The sequence below is a fragment of the Colias croceus genome, chromosome 19, assembly GCF_905220415.1.
Source record: "Colias croceus chromosome 19, ilColCroc2.1".
Classification (NCBI taxonomy): Eukaryota; Metazoa; Arthropoda; class Insecta; order Lepidoptera; family Pieridae; genus Colias; species Colias croceus.
The window spans coordinates 7,394,554-7,415,776 of record NC_059555.1 but is presented as its reverse complement, the minus strand read 5'-3'; the positions used below and the strand labels follow the sequence as shown (position 1 = coordinate 7,415,776).

Here is a 21,223-nt window from a genome sequence, read left to right as displayed (position 1 = left end):
GCTTTGCGGATGAACATACACGTATTATAAAAGTATAATTGTTTTAAATTCATTATTTTAGTGTCGTCGTAGATTTTATTTGTAGAAGTTAAAAAAGGATAGTTAAAGATAGTTTTAATGATTTTTTGTAAAATTTGGAGTGGCGCTAATTTATTTTTGTAAGCACTCCCCCATTGCGCGGCTTTACTAACGTGTTGTAGATGGTGTGGCGTAATTTATGAGGAATGCAAGGAGTAATATTACGCAGAGATCTAAGAAGTGCGGATAATTTATTTTTTAGGTGGTCGATGTGATAATTCCATTTCGGAGAGCTGCCGATTCGCAAACCTAGGTACTTCTCGTGGGTTTTATGTTCTAATACAACACCGTTAATTTTAAGTTGAGCGTGTGGTGGAATAATTTTGTTATGAGCTTTGAATTTAGATATATTTATTTTTAGTACATTGCATTGAAACCATTTATTAACAGACTTCAAAAAAAAAGGAGGAGGTTATCAATTCGGCTGGTATGTTTTTTTTTATTTTTTTTTTTATTTATGTATGTACACCGATTACTCCGAGGTTTTTGAACCGATTTACGTGATTCTTTTTTTGTTTAATGCGGGATGGTGTCGTATTGGTCCCATAAAAATTTTATTCGGATAGGACCAATAGTTTTTATTTTATGAGCATTTTTGTCTGTATTTGTAAATGTTGCAAGTGCAAGTTTGAAGTCGGTTGTTTTTTAACGCAGTTATTGACTTGTTTAATTCATTTTGTGCTTGCGCTATCATGTCATGTATAAAGGGACCAAAATAAAACAGACAGGTGTCATCCGCATAAAGTGTTAGGTGACCATTTAGCTTTAAATCTTGTAAATTATTAATATAAATTAAAAAAAGCAATGGGCCTAGAATCGCACCGTGTGGTATGCCATATGTAATTGGTAAGGGAATGCTATCGTGGTAATCTATTTTAACTATTTGTGATCGATTTTTTAAATATGATTTCAGCATATGTATCTAGTGCTTTACCATAAATGTTAATGGATGTTAATTTCTTTATTAAAAGTTCGTGAGAAACGGTATCGAAAGCCTTTTGTAGGTCAATAAACACTCCCAAAACTATATTGTTTGCGTCAATGTTCTGTTTTATTTTAATAGTTAGGTCCATAGTCGCTGACAGAGTGTTACTTTTTGGCTTAAATCCGTATTGACGCACTGAAATAAAATTAAATGAGTCTAAATATTTTTCTAATCTCGTGTGTAAAATCATCTCCAATATTTTTGACAATACTGGCAAAACCGAAATTGGCCTATGGTTACCAGGTTCAAATTTTGAGCCACTCTTATAGATAGGAGTTACCTTCGCTATTTTTAACGAGTCCGGAAAACGTCTTTGACTTATGGCTTGGTTAAAACAGTCGCTTAAGGTATGATTTAATTTTTCTTTGATGCATTTAATTGCTTTTGTAGTAATACCATCAAGACCTGTACTACAGTTTGAATTAAGGTTATTTATAATTATTTAAAATTATATATTTTTACTGGCTTCGGTAGGTCTGAACTTATTAGTGAGGTAATTTTTAAAATTTCGTAGTTGTCTTTAGATTTCCTCTCCTCTGAGTTATAAGATGTCGATTCTGGGAAACCAGTAAAAATTACATTTTTTTCGCTGCTCTTTCTGTCCCGTAGTTCCTTGATTAAGTGTTCATTTATATGAAGTTAATTTTTAGACGTAAAACCCGATGGATTGGCTGACTGATTTATTGATTGAAGATTTAATTCCAGTGATTTTATCTTACTCTTACCCTGGTTAATCTGGGATTCTAATTGAGAAATAGTACTCTTCATATGTTTTGTTCAGTAATTATCATACATGCTGACGACTTAATTTCATTGATTTGATTCGTATTTTGGCGAATTAAATTCAAGGATTGTTCGTTGGACGATTTAATTTCGGTAATTTGTGTTTTTACCTCAGAAATGTTTTCATGAATTTTGTTTACTATTTGTTCATTTGAGCATACCTACATATTTTTCAAGTAATGTACTAATACGGCTCAACTCCGACCGAATATCCTTCATATCATCACTACATCTGCAATCTTGTTCTAGCGGTTGTTTCCGTTTTCTGTAAGTAATTTGAGTATCAGTTGGCATAGAACTCGTAGAAAACGAACTTAGCTTCGATAGATCGGGATGCGGTCCACCGGCAGTACCCACTGCACCACTGCTGGTTAAACGTGTTGGCGATCTGCGTACACTCATATTTACTCCGCAATGGATAATTTGTGCAGGAATATGAGTCTTCATTTGTTTGACCTAAATCTAACATTTTAATTTTTTTATCAGATTGATATCAGCATCAGGGCAAAGGCGAACGCTATACGTCAATAAATATTATGATAATTATCTTGATATTTACTGATGATTCAAGAGGTAGGTTGTTATTTGTAGGATGCATACTACTTGAGAATTATCACCGACGCTCTATGACGAAAGGTTCGTCCAAATATCTATCTTTTTAGGGTTCCGTATTTTTAGTTTCACAACGTTTTTGACTTCTTCAACTTCCATAAAACTCAGGAGATCTTTTGCTAGCCCTAATTTCATATGCCCATGTCAATGTCATGCAAGTGCATATAAATGGAACAGATCAACATACAACTTATGATTTGGTATATAAAACGGAGTCATGAAGTGTTTGAGCATTTCAAAATTTGAACTGTTACGAAGTCGAGTTCTTCTAGTCTAGGCGAATTCAGCAATGTATGGAACGTTAACTAACTATAATATGTTTGTGTACGGAGCCAACAAATACTGTAGTGTTTACGAAAAATTAATCTACGTTTCTTAATATACAGTTTCGTTTTGTCGGATCAAATAAAGCTGTAATTTTGATAATATAAATGGATCTGATCAACATACGACTTTGGATTTGGTATATAAAACGGAGTCAACAAGTGTTTATGGGTTTCTGAATTTCGGCCGTTACGGAGTCGATTCAGTTCAAGATATATATATATATAAATACCAACTTGGGCACTAAGTTGATCCAGCCTGACTGCCGTGCATTGCCGACTCCACCTTTTCCCCGATATTACTCGACTCCGGTTGCATAGATCTTGCCCGGAGTGGCAACGGCGCAAATATTTGAGCGATGTTGCCAAACGTATTCATGGAGAAATTGATATACTCAACATTTTCATTGCTAAGATCTTGAACTGAATCGACTCCGTAACGGCCGAAATTCAGAAACCCATAAACACTTGTTGGCTCCGTTTTATATACCAAATCCAAAGTCATATGTTGATCATTATCATTTATATTATCAAAATTACAGCTTTATTTGTTCCGACAAAACGAAACTGTATATTAAGTAACGTAGATTAATTTTTCGTAAACTCTACAGTATTTGTTGGCTCCGTACACAAACATATTATAGTTAATTAATGTTCCATACATTGCTAAATCCGCCTAGACTAGACGAACTCGACTTCGTAACGGTTCAAATTTTGAAATGCTCAAATACTTCTTGACTCCGTTTTATATACCAAATCATAAGTCGTATGTTGATCTGTTCCATTTATATGCACTTGCATGACATTGACATGGGGATATGAAATTATGGCTACCAAAAAATCTCCTGAGTTTTATGGAAGTTGAAGAAGTCGACCGTAATTCAATTGAAACTTATAGAAAACGTTGTGAAACTAAAAATACGGAACCCTCAAAAGATAGATTTGGACGAACCTTTCGTCATACAGTGACGGTGATAATTCTCAAGTAGTATGCAGCCTACAAATAACAACCTACCTCTTGAATCAGGGCAACTCTTTGGCGAACGCTACACGTAAGATCCATATTGTGATCCGTCAATATTTACTATCGGATTACGATATTTATTGACGTTTAGGGTAGTGTATTGACGGATCACAATACAGGGTTAGTTTTCAATGACCAGCCAAAACTTAAAATTAAGATCTAGATATTAAACCAAAGGTGCATTTGAAACATTATTGTCGAATAAAATTAAATAAAAATAATAGCATTCATTTGAAAATGTCTTAAAAATTTCCTAAATCGTAAACAGAATCAATGCACTTGTGTGCGTGCGCGCATTGCCAAATTTATGTGTGTGCTAACTTCTACCTATCTAGGTTGTTGAACTGAATTGTTGCTTTTGTAATGTCCACACGTTCGCTTTTTAGTGGTGGACAGGAATGAAATCTAATTAAAAAAAAAAAAGTTTTTTTTTTCATTAGTTCTAAAATGTTATCGATTCTGAACCATTTCTGAAAATTTGGCCGGTCATTGAGAACTAACCCTGTATATCGCTGGATTTCTGGAACTCCTTGTGATCTGATCCCAGGACCTACATCGCAATATTTATCTTGCCGTCATCACGTCTGGCTCATACAAAGAACGTTTCAGTACTGACGCGATACGTATTGATGGTGTAGGGTGTGCTGTGATCCCTCCCAAGATACATCAGTAAATATCAAGATAATTATCATAATATTTATTGACGTGTAGCGTTCGCCTTTGCCCTGATTCTGATATCAATCTGATAAAATAATTAAAATGTTAGATTTAGGTCAAAAACAAATGACGATCATATTCTTGCACAAATTATCCATTGCGGAGTAAATATGAGTGTACGCAGATCGCCAACACGTTTAACTAGCAGTGGTGCAGTGGGTACTGCCGGTGGATCGCATCCCGATCTATCGAAGCTAAGTTCGTTTTCTACGAGTTCTACGCCAACTGATACTTAAATTACTTACAGAAAACGGAAACAACCGCTAGAACAAGATTGCAGATGTAATGATGATATGAAGGATATTCGGTCGGAGTTGAGCTGTATTAGTACATTATTTGAAAAATATGTATGCTCAAATGAACAAATAGTAAACAAAATTCATTCAATTAAATATTCATTTCAACATTTCATTCAATTAAACAAAATCATTTCGGCGGTATGGCGACCATTTAGAATCGTCTGAAAAGTATGGCGATGCATGGCGATTTTCGTAAATGGCTGCACGACGATGGTTACCTGTGCAAAAGTTAGCCTGGTACCAATAAAATAATAAATAAAATAAAATTTATTAGTAACTTCAAATATAACATTACAATATTGCTCTGCCTTCTGAACTAGGTAATTCCTATATCTCAGAAGGCAGTGCCTTCCCTTGCAAATTCCATGTTACATTATATTTGGCAAGTTAACAAAATAAATTTTAGTGACTAATGATAAAGGATACAAAGTAAATGATTAAGAAAATAAAAGTATACGATTTGAATTGCACAATACAATGGTTGAATTGTTTTTTTTTAAATCAACGCATTCGCGTCGGTATGGCGGGCTTTATGTCACACCGGAAAAGTATGGCATGACACTACCGTCTACATCTTTTTTATGGGCTATCGGTAAATTCTAAAATTTTTGTGTTACAAATCGTTTGACTTTCGCTATTTTTCCGACGAGTTTGACTAACGCCCACGCGACTAAGCCGCCGGTACCAGCGTTCACACCATCATTTTTCTTTCTGTCATTGCGTACTAAGACCCCTGTAGAACCGCCATCCTGTTACAAATGACTCGAAATTTCGTGTCAATGACTCCCGATCTACTAGGTTTGCGAATCGACAGCTCTCTAAAATGGAATCATCACATCGACCACCTAAAAAATAAATTATCAGCACTTTTTAGATCTCTGCGTAATATTACTTCTTGCATTCCTCATAAATTACGCCACACCATCTACAACACGTTAGTAAAGCCGCACCTAATGTATTTAATAGAAGTATGGGGGAGTGCTTACAAAAATAAATTAGCGCCACTCCAAATTTTACAAAATAAAATCATAAAAAATACTTTTACTATCCTCTTTTAACTAAAAAAATCTACGACGACACTAAAATAATGAATTTAAAACAATTATACTTTTATAATACGTGTATGTTCATCCGCAAAGCGCTATATAAAAACATAAATACAAATATTATATTCTCAACATCAAATCGCCACTATCCTAATAAACGAGCTAGCTATCTTGCCCTCCCGAAGATCCAAACAAATTATGTAAGGCGAACGGCAACATACGTTTCTATAACGGGAATAAATGTCTTTAAACCTTCAAATGGCTAAGGCCGCAAGCGACCAATGGCTGAGCTCGGTGGGCTCTGATTGGCTCATTTGAATCGGATCAACAAGAGCTAAAACGCAAAAAAGGTGGATTTGTATAAAAAGCACGTAATTATTATTATTACTGATGGTGACACTTGTGGCTCCGTTCGGATCCACATACGGACGGTGGTTTGGCAATGGATCCACAAATACCAACCGGATCAACAAGTGAAAACGGATCAAATAATTACTAACTATATGGCACGTTTGATCAACATAGTGCCCATGGAGATATCTATATATATATATATATATATATATATATATATTACATATAACATATATTATATATATAATTATAATTATCCTTATCGAAAGGGGGCTAGTTTTTGCTATATGCAGTTGTAAGCTGTGCGGCTTGCGCGTGCCTGTCTCTCACATAGAAAGCAAGGCAGTTATTTTAGTAACTTCGTTCTATCCGGGTGTCCCTTGACACCTTTCAATTTTTTTTTCTTTGAATAGCCCCTTTTATACTCGAGAAAGCTGCCCTTTATACATACATAGTTTTCATTTTCTTTTCTTATATTAACAAAAAAAAAAAATGTCCGTCGTTTATTTTCTATAACGTGCAAAAACTTCAATAAAGTAACGTTTTAATATCTTCTTTTCAAAATTCTAATGATTCGGTGAATATTTTAAGTGTGTATGAGTTGTCGATATCAATATCAATCCAAAATAAAAAACCGATGAATCAGGCCGCATAAAAAAACATATTTTTATAATGTCGAATTTTGCGAGAATTTGCAGCATAAACGGCCAAATATTTTTATTGAATTGGCTATAAGTTAAGACACACGCACAGAAAAACAGCGAAGTCTCAAAAATAGGGATCCTTATACATTATTTTCACCTAGAAATATAAAATGTTTTAGAAGTGCAGGAACATATGGCCACAAAAAACTTTGGTAAACTATCTCCTACCTTTGTCATTATATTTTATTTCAGATTTTTCGCGCTAACTGTGCATGCGTAAGTAGAGAGATGAAAAGATCAGTGGCAGAATAATAGTTGATCTATTTTAGATAAAGCATTGACTTATACCCACATAATCATATGTATTTTATTATTCAAGTACTAGCTTCCGCCCGCGACTCCATCCGCGCGGAAAAATTAAGAAAAATTAAGATATTTTTTTTCTACGTATTTTTCCGGGATAAAAAGTATCCTATTTTATGCCCAGGATAATAAGGTATAATTATACCAAGTTTCATCGAAATCGAACCGTTAGTTTTCACGTGATGCCTGAACATACAGACAGACAGACATACAGACAAAAATTTTTTTAATCACATATTTGGGCTTGGTATCGATCCAGTAACACCCCCTGCTATTTATTTTTTCAATATTTTCAATGTACAGAATTGACCCTTCTACAGATTTATTATATGTATAGATTGCCAATAATTTTATTTTCAGTAAAGCTTTGAACAATTTTAGCAATGTTTAGCTAGATGTGAAATTTGGACATTTGGAATAGATGAAAAGCGTATTGCCATTTGTCTCGGCCACCTTGTACGACTACTCTATCCATATTACCTCTATGATTTGTAAATGTAAAATTTCAAAATACAATATGGCGGAAAACGGAATACAAAAGAGAAACGTTATAATTCAACGAAATTTGAAAATCGAATTTAAAATACCCGTCCATATTATTTAGGTGGATCTATTACGCCTGCGCGTTAGTGACTATCGATTCGGACTTTGCGCATGTGCAGTTGCACTATGCAACATGGCGGATGCATTTACAAAGAGAAAGAAAGTCTGTAAAATTTTAACAGTGAAAAACACATTAACATTTTGATATTTTTTCTCATGGCATCACATCATCGTCATTAAAAAAATGTATGACCGGTGTTTTCATAAATTGTTCATGAGAGAATACATATGCTTGAATTTTACAACACGCATAGGCAAGTATTTTTTTTGCCTCTAGCGTTTAATTTTATTCTTTAAATTCATTTAAAACGATTATATTATACGTGTGTGTGTACCATAAAAATCATTTCATTCATGCGAATAGCGTTTACACATTCGTGCAATTGCAAATAGCGAGTCAAATTGTAACGAAAATGCAAATTTTACCCCATTTTACCGCGTTTACTCAATCGTGTTCGTTATTCGCCTCTGCATTCGCGCGAATGTGTCCAATCAGAATTTGCGCAGACTAATCGCGTTTATTCAGACCACTTGACACATTTTTGTAGCCACTGCGCGCCAGTGTACGCGCGAGGGGCGACCACGCTCGTTGTATAAATGTTTCAAATCATGTTAATTTATTAATAAATTGTGTATTTTACCCAAAAATGAAATGAATTATTTATGAGACATTGCGTTAATGTTTTATTATACATAGGAGTATTCTTTGTTTCAATAAAACTTTTCGGAAGAGAAAAGATAAACGTTTCAGAAGTGGTATTGTTGAACATCTTGAGCGTTCAAGTAAAAAGTTGTTATCGATTGAAGTGCAATATGGCGGACAAAACTGCGCAGTAAAGCTGCGTATTAGAAAATATTCTTTTACGTGATGTGAGATATACATTTGCGCATAATATTGCGCATGTGAAGCCAAAATGGCGGCTATACCTGCGCAGTGGAGGTAATAAGTGCGCTAGATATTATTAATTTATCAACATTGCAATGGAGGCATCAATTACTGCGCCTGCGCGTTCTAATTTATCGATTGCATTGGCTTGCAGCCTGCTATATGACAGGATACAGGTGTGGCCATGTTTACTCCGAAAAGAAAACTAATTTTATACCGATGCAATTTGAAAAGGATCGGATTTGCAATGGAAGGATTAACTGAAGTGAACATTGCTAAATTTTCTAAAAAAAAATCAATATTCAAATGAGGATTTCAAGAATCTATCAACTCCATAAAATAAAGATTTAACAGTTTAATGACTATTTTGAAAATATTTAATAACACTTACATGGAAATATCCAAGAGACACTGATTTCACATTATTGTCACTTCACATCATCACGTAATGTCTACTAATTCTGCATATCTGATCTTTGCAGATACACAATTGCAATCCAATGCCATTATAAAATCCTTTGTACTAGCACAGTGCACTATACCTAAAACTCATTCGAAACGACTAAATATGAAACTAAAACAAGCCTGCGCATTTCCAACTATCGAAAACCGAATTAAAATGAAAAGGCTCAGCAAAATTTCAGATTTTTTGTGTGCAGAGAACATCTTAAGCCCATGACGTTTGAATGACTAACTGCTCAACAGGTGAATGCACTAGATTACAACACGCTTGCGCGCTTTCTTCCATCGATTCGAAATCCTGCACATGTGCAGTTGCATCCATAAATTCAAAATGGCGGACACCAAGGGCGATTTAGGACAAAACATAATGCCCAATTGGAATCTTTTGTATATTGTTTTTGACATCGAAAACGATCACGACTACGTGTCAATGAATATTTTATCCCGAAACTAGCATTTTTCTCTGCGTACCTAAAGTTTTCAGAGAAAAACGAATTTTAAAAATAAATTCAAAAGGAAAAATTATTCTTAATATGTAATCATAAAAAATTAATAACGTTACGTTTTTGAAAAGAAATACATAATCAATATTGCAATACAAAATATTACACCAAAAAAACGTCTTGGAGAAAATGAACATGAGTCTCCTTAGCCATGTATAAATTCAGCATAATGGCGACAGTCACGGCAGTCTTGTGGTGACCTCGCAAAGTGTAACATGTTTAGCTTAGAGATTGAAAATTAAAAACGAATAATCATTTTTAATTTGTTCAAAGTGTTCAATATCAAAACGTGTAAATATAACTTGAATAAAATAATAAGGACACGTTTTGTATGCGTTTCGAATTGAAAATGTTATCACGCAATATCTGCCTACATCTCATGGAGACTGTAATCGATCGCAAATTCTGCACATGTGCAGTTGCATTGTGGGTCTAACAGACGGACATGCGCAGTGGTAATGGCCCAGGAAATCCAAATGTTTAAAATTCAATATGATTTTAAAAAAGTCAAAATCCGTTTACGAATGCTTTTATGAAACTGACTCAATTCCGAATTTTACAATATGGGCGGAGTCTAATTTCAGAAACCCGAGAAAATTGAAGAACAGGTTTGAAGACAAAGGAGCGGGAAAGTCGAAAGTGTAAAAAAATAAATATTGTGTATTATTAAAAATGCTTCGTTCGCCATTGTCATCGCTGACAGCATAATATAATAAAAATAGCCACAAAGGAAATGTTTTTGGAGCAGACAGTTGGCTTCTGCGCTTGCGGTCAGGTTATTATCGATCGAAAATTTTTCAAAATGGCGGATATTTTTTATGGATTTTTTTCATCACTTTAGGATTATAAATTTAGGAAATAGCGATCGATTGTAGTTTTGCATAACTGCAGTAGTTCAACAACAAGACGATGTATTATATGTGATTGTATTTTTAAATTTGGTAAAAAATACGATAGCAAGCCCATATTCTACTAGGGTGTATTACTATTGCGTCCGGAAGAAATACCTACTTCAAACTAATACAATGAATCAATTGATGAAGATAGATAAAATTTTATAGAAATCTTCTTAAAGGGCTTTAAAACTCACTCATGAAAATGAAACTATCAAAGACTAGATATAAATGGGCTGAAATCACCTATGGTTGCTTAATAAATTAAAATCATTTATCAAATATCAACTCAACTTAAGACTGGTCCCAATTTAAACCACTAAAGCACTTGATTCACAAACTATAGTCACTATAGTCACAACACTAAAGTTCAAAATGGTCCAACCCGGGTGACCACTATTACATGTCCATCAATATTCATGGGTCGCGATAAACTGGCTGTAAATCACGTCTGCATGTACTTATCTAGCATTGCAATCGATGCCGAGCTTTGCACATGTGCAGTTGCAAAGGACGAAATTAAAATGGCGGACGTGCATGCGCAGTAGACGCAAAGGACATGAATTCTATGGATATTATTTTTCTGACATAAGGCAAAAAAGAACAGATAATCGTTTCCTATATAAAGACTGCTAAGATAAAAGACATAGATATAATATGATATTATTATATTGTTCTTTAAGTAACAGCTGCCTAAATGTCACTTCAGCCTCCGACAAAATGGCCGCCGACAAAAGGAATGCACACAAAATGGCTGACATAAAGTATAACGAGTTGAAGTTGAATTTATTTTATAACCGTATAAGTTACACACAGATGCAATAATCGATTTCGCTATAGCGCAATAATATAGACGTATATACATGCTTATATAAATTCGCAAAAAAAAACTATGATTAATTTATTTAATCAAATGTCAAACGAGTAAACGAAACGGAGGGTAGATTTTGAAAATTCGAACATACTTCCGCAACCATATTTGATTTTAATTTTTATGGTTTGAATTAAAATGAATAAATAATATTTAATATCCAAAACCACAGCTATAAAATATGGAAATAAGTATATTTACTGAAAAACAGTTAAAATATTAGAGAACCACTGAACAATGGAAACCTACCTAGAACAAAGGACATTTTCACTACAAATCATAAATTTACTCACCACCATTATGTGAGAAGCTAATTTATTTCACTAAAACCTATAACGAATTTAAAAAAAACACACACGGAAACCGAATTAAACGCGATAGCAAAAGCAAGACACTGCCATTGTTGGTCCAGACCGGACGACCAACATGACATGTCCATCAATATTAATTTACCGACGGAAACTGACTACAAATCACGTCCGCTATTTAATTATTGATGGCAATCGAAAACTTTGCACATGTGCAGTTGCAGTACAGTACAAGAAATATGACACATGCGCAAATGATTGATATCAGACCCCCGGGGATTCGAAGGACCGATTCGAAAATTCTAGAATATTACCTAGGTACCTGCATCGCATATCACGCCTGCGTCCAAATATTTATCGATCATCTATTCATATTGGACATGGGCGTAGGTCGAGACAAAATGGTTCTGGCTAGGTAATATTCTTTATTGGAATACATATTTTCACGAGATAAAATTTTGTGTTACTAATTCTAGACCAACAAATATCAATGTAATTTTCTGTTTCTGTTGACTTTTACTTAAATAAGATTTATGTTTTACTTCGTTTTTTTATATCATGGCGTGTATCTGAGCTGATGGATCGCGTGATGCCGTTCATGAGACGTTGCTCATCTTTTAAGGATAAAGAAAGGAATTGGGAGGGGAATAATCGCTACCTATATTGCTAGACGTAACTTTTGATTTAATATTTTTGTCGATGAATATTATTTTGTCAATAGAGTTGTCACTATTTCCTGTCATAATATGCTTTTATGCTTAGATTACAAAATAAAGTACAGATGGAGCATGACAACCGCCCGTCGCCCTTGTCAAAGAAAATACGAAATCAAAAGCAAATACGTCGCTGCACCAGTGCTATATCGCATATACCGCATTTTTTGCATCGGCATTTTTTGCCAAGAACAACATCGTTGTGGAACGAACTACCATCTGAGGTGTTTCCAAGCGTCTTCGACAAGGAAATCTTCAAAAAAAGGGCATATAAACATCTTAAAGGCCGGCAACACATTCGCGGTGCCCCTGACAACGCGAATGCCAATGGGCGGCGGGCTTCACTTTCCATCAGGTGACCCGCCTGCTCGCTTGCCCGCTTAAATATAAAAAAAAAAAAAAAAAATATACTGTCATGCAATACGTCAAAAAGGGTTTGCAATTTTAGTAAAAAAATGCAGTCTTGTGATAATAAAACGCTGTAAAATTTGTTCCCGAAAACAAAAAAAAAAAGATGAAACATCGTTTCACAGGTTTTCTGTAGATTATTTGGCTGATTTATTTCTTTATACGAATAATAATTTTACAGATATGAAGGAATACAAAACTTCAACGTATGTTGCCAGTATTTTGAAAATGTATTTGCCATTTTTATTGGTAAAACGGTAAATTGGTTAAAAGATCTTCAGGGTAATGCTGTTGGATTTTTCGATCGTGAATGTGATTATTTGTATAGGCCACTAAAGGTTCATGATCATTATTAGATTATTTTAATAAGCATAATACATTATTTTGTTAGGGCGGCCGTACACGGACCGCTTCAAGCAGTTGAGACCGACCGCTTGAAGCCGCGACCGCGCGGTGAACTATAGGCATTCATTCACCGCCGTACACGTGACGGCTCGAGCCATCGCGACCGCTTCAAGCCGTCAACTGCATGATGAAATTCCACCGTGCCGTTGACGGCTTGCGAGCGGTCGTGAGGCATACACTGACTGCTCGAGCCGTTGACTGCGCTAGAGCCGTCGTCGGCTCTCTCCTCCCCTGAAAATCAATGACTTGACTAGTCAAAAAAATCAACCGCTCGAGCGGTTGATAGCGACGGCTCGAGCGGTCAACAAACGACGGCTCGAGCAGTTGACGCCGACCGCTCGAGCCGTCCGTGTACGGCGCTCAGCCGTTAACTGCTCGAGCGGTCCGTGTACGGCCGCCCTTACTTTTATAAAGCTTAAAAACGTCATAGTCGTTTTCGCTAGCGATTTAATTTATGTGAACTCCATGATGAAAATAAAATGTCCCGTATTCTCGACTAAAAACTATCGCTATTCGCTTTCATATATTTTGAAAAATAAAAAATAATATAATTAAGTATTATAGTTAATATTGAAACTTTTTTTTATGTGATTATTTTGTCCTACAGGGTTACTTGTAAAACACCAACAACCTCGCAGGACAAGATAGCTAACATCATAAGTAACAACATTTGTTCTACGACTTTTGGCATAACGCAATAAATTATTTTTAAATGATTTTTTAAACTTTTATTGTACTTTCCTAACATTTGTAAGTCTATGTTCTATTCATTATCGGATGGACGACGCGACACCCCCTTCCCCCTCTCGTTCGCTTCTTGTTTACGTAATTTTTGGGAGGCGTAGAGTTTATAATATTCAAACGGAAAATTAAATGTATATTTATTTTTGTATGAAAATAAAATCTAACAAATTATCAAAAGTCGTAGAACAAATGTTGTTGCTTATGATGTTAGCTATCTTGTCCTGCAAGGTTGCCGGTGTTTTACAAGTAACCCTGTATATAACTTTAGTAGGCAGGTACTTTATATAATAAAAGAATTTTTACAATATTACAAAAAAAATATCATAAACCCGAAATTATATTAAAATAAAAATTAAAACTTGACTGCTAATTTATGTATATAGCCTACGTCACTACCGCCACTAACATAATAATTCAGACGATTGCAATGAAACCTCACGTCTCAAAATCGGTCCAACGGTTTATACTGCAGGGCGTGTCAAAGAAATATTATACATACAAATACATACATAAACTCGAAAAACATAACCCTCTTTTTTCCGTAGTCGTGGAAAAATTTGGGAAATTTTTCTATATTCGGTAACATTACACGCACTCAGAAGCACCGTGTACGTACAGTGCAGCGGCGAAATGACAGCACACATAGCTTTATTGAAAATGACGATAAATCATTCGGTTTAGTTCGGCAACGCTCCATCTGTCTTTTATTTTGTAATCTAAGCTTATATGCTTATTAGCTGTCGAAAACTATAAAATGCCGTTATCCTTTGAATCGTGGCGCATTCGTAAGAATCGTGCTTAGAGGCTCAGACTATATTAATTATACCAACTACCCTCACTTTGTTAATAGTCGGTGACTTATTGTGATTTGTTAACAACTGGACATCAATTAGGCAGTTGTGTAGAATCGAAGTACATTCTTATTACATTAAAACTAATATTTAACTCGGCCTCCCGTGTAATGCCTAAAAATATAATATATCATATACCCATGTAGTGAATATATTAACTACCTTCTTTGTGCACTTAAGCGCCCTCTACAATATATTAAAACCTCAGAAATACTATTAGTATAAGCACATCTTAAGCACTTCAGCGCTTTCCCTAAAACACCGTATAACACAGAGATTATAGTAAAATGTCCACTTGAAGCGCTACAGCGCTAACTCTGTATTATACTCTATGGAATATATTTGCAACCAAAAGCGCTTCAGCACCCTCCCCCTAGCCAGTACACTCACGTCGGCGCGTGCGGCAAGCGGTGCAGCGGCTGCAGCGGCTGCGGGCCCGCCAACAGCGCGAGCAGCGCGCGGTCCCGCCCGCACGCCGCGCACCACGCGCACGCTTCAATGCGCGCACCCCACTCCCACACTTCGGCGACCTTCTCGAATGTTCCGAACTTGTATGCGTACGTCACTTGCTCCACGCTCTGTGGGTTGAGATCAGTCTTTAAAAAAAGTGGAACCTTGATGGCTGGGTCTTTGTTGTTCTTTATATGTGAGAGTATCAGGTCGAAATATTGTGTGATAAAACGCTAGCTTACATGCATTCGCAATGCAGAGATAGTTTATTACGCCAAGATACATATGTTTGTTTATAAGCAGTCTGATTTCGTCAAGTATCGAGATAATGAAATTATTTCAGAAAAGGTATCTTGAATCTTAGTTGTAAGGCTATAACTCTTTACTATCCCAATTATTATCCTACTAATATTATAAATGCGAAAGTTTGTGAGGATGGATGTATGTGTGTATGTTTGTTACTCTTGCACGAAAAAAATACTAAACCGAATGAAATTTAGCACACATATAGAGGGAAGCTTGGATTAACATAATATAGGATAGGTTTTATCCCGGAAATCTTACGGGAACGGGAACTATGCAGGTTTTTCTTTGAAAACGCGGGCGAAGTATTTTCTAATAACGAAAAAACTTTCAGTCTGTTTGTCACGCTTGTAGCAAAGTAGCTAAGCTAAGCCCCATCACCATTTATGATGATGAAATGAACATAATTGAAGAAAAAGGATTAAATATATGCTACTTGAAAAAATCTACATCTTAGAATAAGAAATAGGGGATAACGTTTTTGACCGCGGGCGAAGGGCCCTTCCCTTGCTATGGGAATAATTAAATACAAGAAACAACAACAATTCATTTTTCTGTAAACATCGTCTCTAAAATCTATATTTAAATCTCAATAAATTCCAAACGCGACTCAAATCAACGAATATAATTCGAATCATAACAGAAATCGTATACAGGTATCATATCATAGAGATCAAACGTCTAGACAGAATAAACAAGAAATCAATATCTATCCCCCGGGCAACAATACGACATAACATCCTATATAATATAAATCCCGTCCCCTCACTCGCTGTTTAATTTGATCATGCCTAATTTATTATCTGCTTGCAGCGGACATGCAATTAGTACCTACCTACAAATGTGTAGACGACACGTATAGGCACATATTATAATACTGTGGTATGGTATAGCACACACTCATTGATACTCTGTAATATAGGACATTAGGAAAAAATGAAAAGGGCAATGGGAACATAACGTAAATTGTATAGCCTCTGTCAAATAACTATAAAGATACTCATTTGATTGAAAAAAATATATAATCTATATTCTATACTATAATACTAGCTTACCGCCCGCGGCTTCGCCCGCTTTCTCTAAAACGATTTGAGATTTAAACTATACTATCTCTCAAGTTGGATCGAACTGCACATGGTGTGCGAATTTTATTATCGGTTAAAGTGGTTTAGGAGACCATTGAGGACAAACATTGTGACACAAGATTTATATATGTTACAGTCAAAACCCTGAACCAGTCAATATCCTTATTGACGGTTATTAAGGTTATTGACTAAGGGCGTCGGTTAATATCCTTATTGACTGATTTTATCTGATAAAATCAGTCAATATCGGCACCCTTAGTCAATAACCTTATTAACTGATTTAAAGAGCACTAGCAGACATTCAGTCAATATAGGTTTGAATAGATTTTAACACTTAAATCTTTCTGTACCTAATGGGCAAGTAAAACAATAGCGAGTCGGTTCTAAGGTCGGTCTAGGGTCGCAGTTCAAACCTAACCTAACCAACTGGGTCGAATTTGACACTTACACTAATGTTCACGTAATACTACTTTATTGAACGAATAAATTTTAACCAAGGATTGAAAAATCGGCCCTTAATCAAATATTTTTGAACACGAAGACGTAGGCAATTATTTCTGCGTAGCAACCAAATAATGAAGGTCGTAGAGAGGCGTAAGGATCTTCCTCAAATAGCCCATTCAATAAAAATCAATACTTTATCCAGTTGTTTCCAACCTTTTTTGTCGCAGAAAATGTATTTTTTCTATCCTATATAGTAAATACCGCAGTGACCGCCTCCTTGGTACAGTGGTTGACGCTTGAGCGTAGAACCGAGGGGTCCTGGGTTCGATTCCCGGTGGAGACGAAGAAAAAAAAAATGTCTCGGTCTGGTAGGACACAGAAGGCTGATCACCTACTTGTCCCTAAAGAAAAATCGATCAGTGAAACAGATGTATGCATAATGCATCTGCCCCTTACCCCACTACGGGGACATGGGACTTCACTTTTTATATAGTAAATAAAAATGCTTACCTATACTTAAACCCTGACGAGTTCCGAAAACAAAAAAAAATACTTATTACCGATTTTTATGATAATTTATTATCCTAAATATTTGTTGTATTTTACTTTTAACATACATTTTAATGATTTTATTTATTACACTTTTCAGCTCAATCTTATATCATTTTTAATGAAATACGTTTTTTATATTGTAACTGCTTCCAATTATAATGTAATAAAAATAATAAATAACCGCGCGAGCCAACTGCTCAACCAGTCGACAGAATCGGTACTAAATTTTAGTATGCCCTTTGATACGATACAGTTATGACAATAATTGACAAGACCATACATAAATATATCAACCCACCTGATTTCCGTTTTACGGAAGGAATCAGGACTAAGGAGGAGGGTAAATTTTTGAAAATAAAAAAAGGCGTGTGTCACTCGGGGACTGCCGCGGTAAAGCTATTGCATAGCATGCCTACAAGCCACACCTCCGAGCCCGTCGGAGTGGGGAGCGTGAGGTTTTTTCGTTACCTACGGAATTTCTCGATTCGGTCCCCGCGCTCAAGGCCCGCGATAGAAGCTATGCAATAGCTTAATAATCAAGAATATTTCTATCGTATGTTGCCGAAACACCTGTTGATTATAATAATTGAATAGTGCGCGGTGCGGTGGGCTTTTAGATATATCAGTTTTATCGATAAAGTCCTGGTAAGACCTCTGGTAAGACCCCCTACATTTCAAATTTATATTTTTTTTTATTGTTACTCCACCTAACCAAAAAGAAAGAATAAGAAAACATAATTATTTGCAGTAAATAGAAAATAAACTTTGTAAGTTTTATAGACACGTTTATTATCAAGAGCCAAGACATTTGAGTAAGCATAACTCGATGTAAATGTTACATATTATACATTTTTTAAATAGCTTGTTGTTCGACTTGTAATGTACAAAAACTAAAAATGTTTCACTGTTTTTCTGCTCAGCATCAAAATTATAAATGTATGTAGCCAGTAAGGGCTTGTATATTCGGTGGTCCTTCGAGTCGGATTCAGTTGACAAAGTGGCTCATTGGCACGATTTAAGATAAATTAAATGATCATTTTATTTAAAAAAAACGTTCGCAATTTCTTAATGCCTTATTTAACTAGGTGTATAATAAAAAAAGGTAAGATTAATGGTGCATATCCAAAGATAATGGGGCAAAGGCAAAGGAAGATGGGATGGATGCAGTTTTTCATTTTCCTTGTCTTTCTTTTGGTTAGCTCACACAAGTCATAACATGTATATTATGATGATTTTCTTACCTTTTGGACAAACTTGTTAGTACCTTCGATACGGTGACTTATAAATGGAACTAAAATTGGTTAACTCAATGACTAGCTAAATAGTAAAATTGATTCAAGTCGTCGTCGTCGTTCGTCCCTGAAAATCAGCGACATAGAAACTTTCTTTGTAGCTTACGCTGATGAACATTTTGGCACCAAAATAATTATGTGTTCATGTGGACTGGTTAACTGTAGCTTTGTTCACAATCATTTAACTTGCATAAGAATCATTTTTTTATTTAAATTTCCATCGCTTTTCTTTTTTCGTCACGACATAATAAAATTCATTCAAATATTTTTGCGTGTGTGAGTGTTACTATGTGTGTATGTTTGTGTACGGGTGTGGGTGTAGCGAAACGTTGCACTTGCGATTCAGAGAAATGTGTCGATGTATAGGTGTGTAGGTGTGTTTGCGTGCGTAGACGCGTGTGTATATGTGCGTATACTCACGCACACATCCATACGTACCAGCACCGCACAAGAACTTTTTTTTTAATGAATAGGCAGACGTTTGACCACAATCCCACCTGATGGTATACGGCGATGTGGTCTACTTGGATGCACGTCTACCTAGAAGAAGCCTGTCCAACTTCGCTTTGAAAAGGTCCAGATTGTATTGTGCACGGAATATGGAGCTAGGAAGAGAGTTCCATTCCATAGTCGTTTTTAAGCTTAGTGGAATTGGCGCATGTGGAAGGTGCGCGGGCGAGCCGCGCCGCGTGCAGCCAGCCTAACGACACCAGCTATGTGTGTGTACTCACGTCCTTAGCGTGGTGCTTGTGGAAGGCGCACGTGTCAGCGAGCAGGCGCAGCGCGCGCGCCGGCGCCAGCGCGGGGGCGAGCCGCGCCGCGTGTAACCAGCCTAACGACACCAGCTGTATGTGCTTCACTTCTAGCTTGTTGTATATGGTATCCGCTGCTAACGCGTTACCTGGTACAAACGAAAGCAAATAGAACTTATCTGAGTATTTAAATCCGTCATTTACGTATTTTGAATCAATACCTACAATGTTATAACAGTTTTTATGCAATAACTGTAGATCATTTATACAGAGTTGCTGGTGAATTACATTTGAAACGAAAAGAGATAACGCGGCTCTCGATACGCCCATCATTAAGAAAAAAAATTTTAGAAAATCTTTGATGTAACGCAAAACATCTTTTTAAACAATGCAAGTTATTGTAAATCTAGATGTAAAATACTTTTAAAATACTACTAAATAATCCTATTTAAAAAAAAATTATAAAATTTAACTCTTACCTAATATATGGTATAAGGATATAAGCAGCAATTTAGCATGGAAGTTGGCCGGAGAGTGGTGAAGCACTAATTCCAAAAGATTTAACGCTTCTATTATGGGAGCTGGATTCTCTTGTTCAACGGCTGAAACAAAATAACAAACTAAACTGTGAAACATAAACTATATGTTTCGCTTAGTCTAATTGTAAATACAGTGGCTAAAGAAAAAATTAGAAGCAAGAATTGACATGATGTACTTTTACTCATAGCACATCAATAAATTTATTCAAATAAAATATATAAATTGTTAATATGATTTTATTTATCCTTTTCATAAGTATAAATTTCATTCTGTATACTTTGTAGTAGAATTACTGAATTTGCACACAACGCCATCTAGTTCGAAATAGGAAAAGCTTCTACAAATGAGGTGTATCAACCGAAAATGTATATAAACCTTGAGTTTTTTGTTATCCTACATTTATTGAATGAGATTCTAGAAATATATTAAGCTATTGCATAGCTTCTATCGCGGGCCTTGAGCGCGGGGACCGAATCGAGATATTCCGTAACGAAAAAACCTCACGCTCCCCACTCCGACGGGCGGAGGTGTGGCTTGAAGGCATAGCATGCAATAGCGCAACCGCGGCAGTCCCCGAGTGACACACGTCGTTTTTATTGATATACTAAAGTAGAAGAGAGAGAGATAAATTAAAATAGCGAATTATATTACAATAGCTGAATTTTCATACCAGCATAGAAATAATGATGTGCAGCCAACGTCCCATACGTATCGGCAGCACAGAATTCAGTCAGAGTGGCCGTAACAAGCCCCTTTTCTAAGCACCGCAGGTAATGACGTCTTAATAGGTTCGCAATGTTTACGTTTTCTTCTGGTGTACCACTAGGAGCTGTCAGCCTCCATGCGGAGAGGCAGGATACATGACGTTGAATGTCATTAATCTAAAAGTATATGATGGAGTGTAAAAATTTGTATATATACGCTTTTAAG

General features: G+C 35.7%; 1 protein-coding gene across 1 annotated transcript in view; it reads right to left on the bottom strand.

Moving 5' to 3' along the window:
• Positions 1–21,223, bottom strand: part of LOC123700191 (phagocyte signaling-impaired protein) — a 28,835-nt gene that overhangs the window by 5,236 nt on the left and 2,376 nt on the right. The window contains exons 5-8 of the mRNA XM_045647332.1: positions 20,964–21,174; positions 20,233–20,355; positions 19,733–19,902; positions 15,266–15,453 (exon numbers count right to left, since the gene is read on the bottom strand). Coding sequence (XP_045503288.1) covers positions 15,266–15,453; positions 19,733–19,902; positions 20,233–20,355; positions 20,964–21,174 — 692 coding nt within the window. The remainder of the gene's footprint in view (positions 1–15,265; positions 15,454–19,732; positions 19,903–20,232; positions 20,356–20,963; positions 21,175–21,223) is intronic.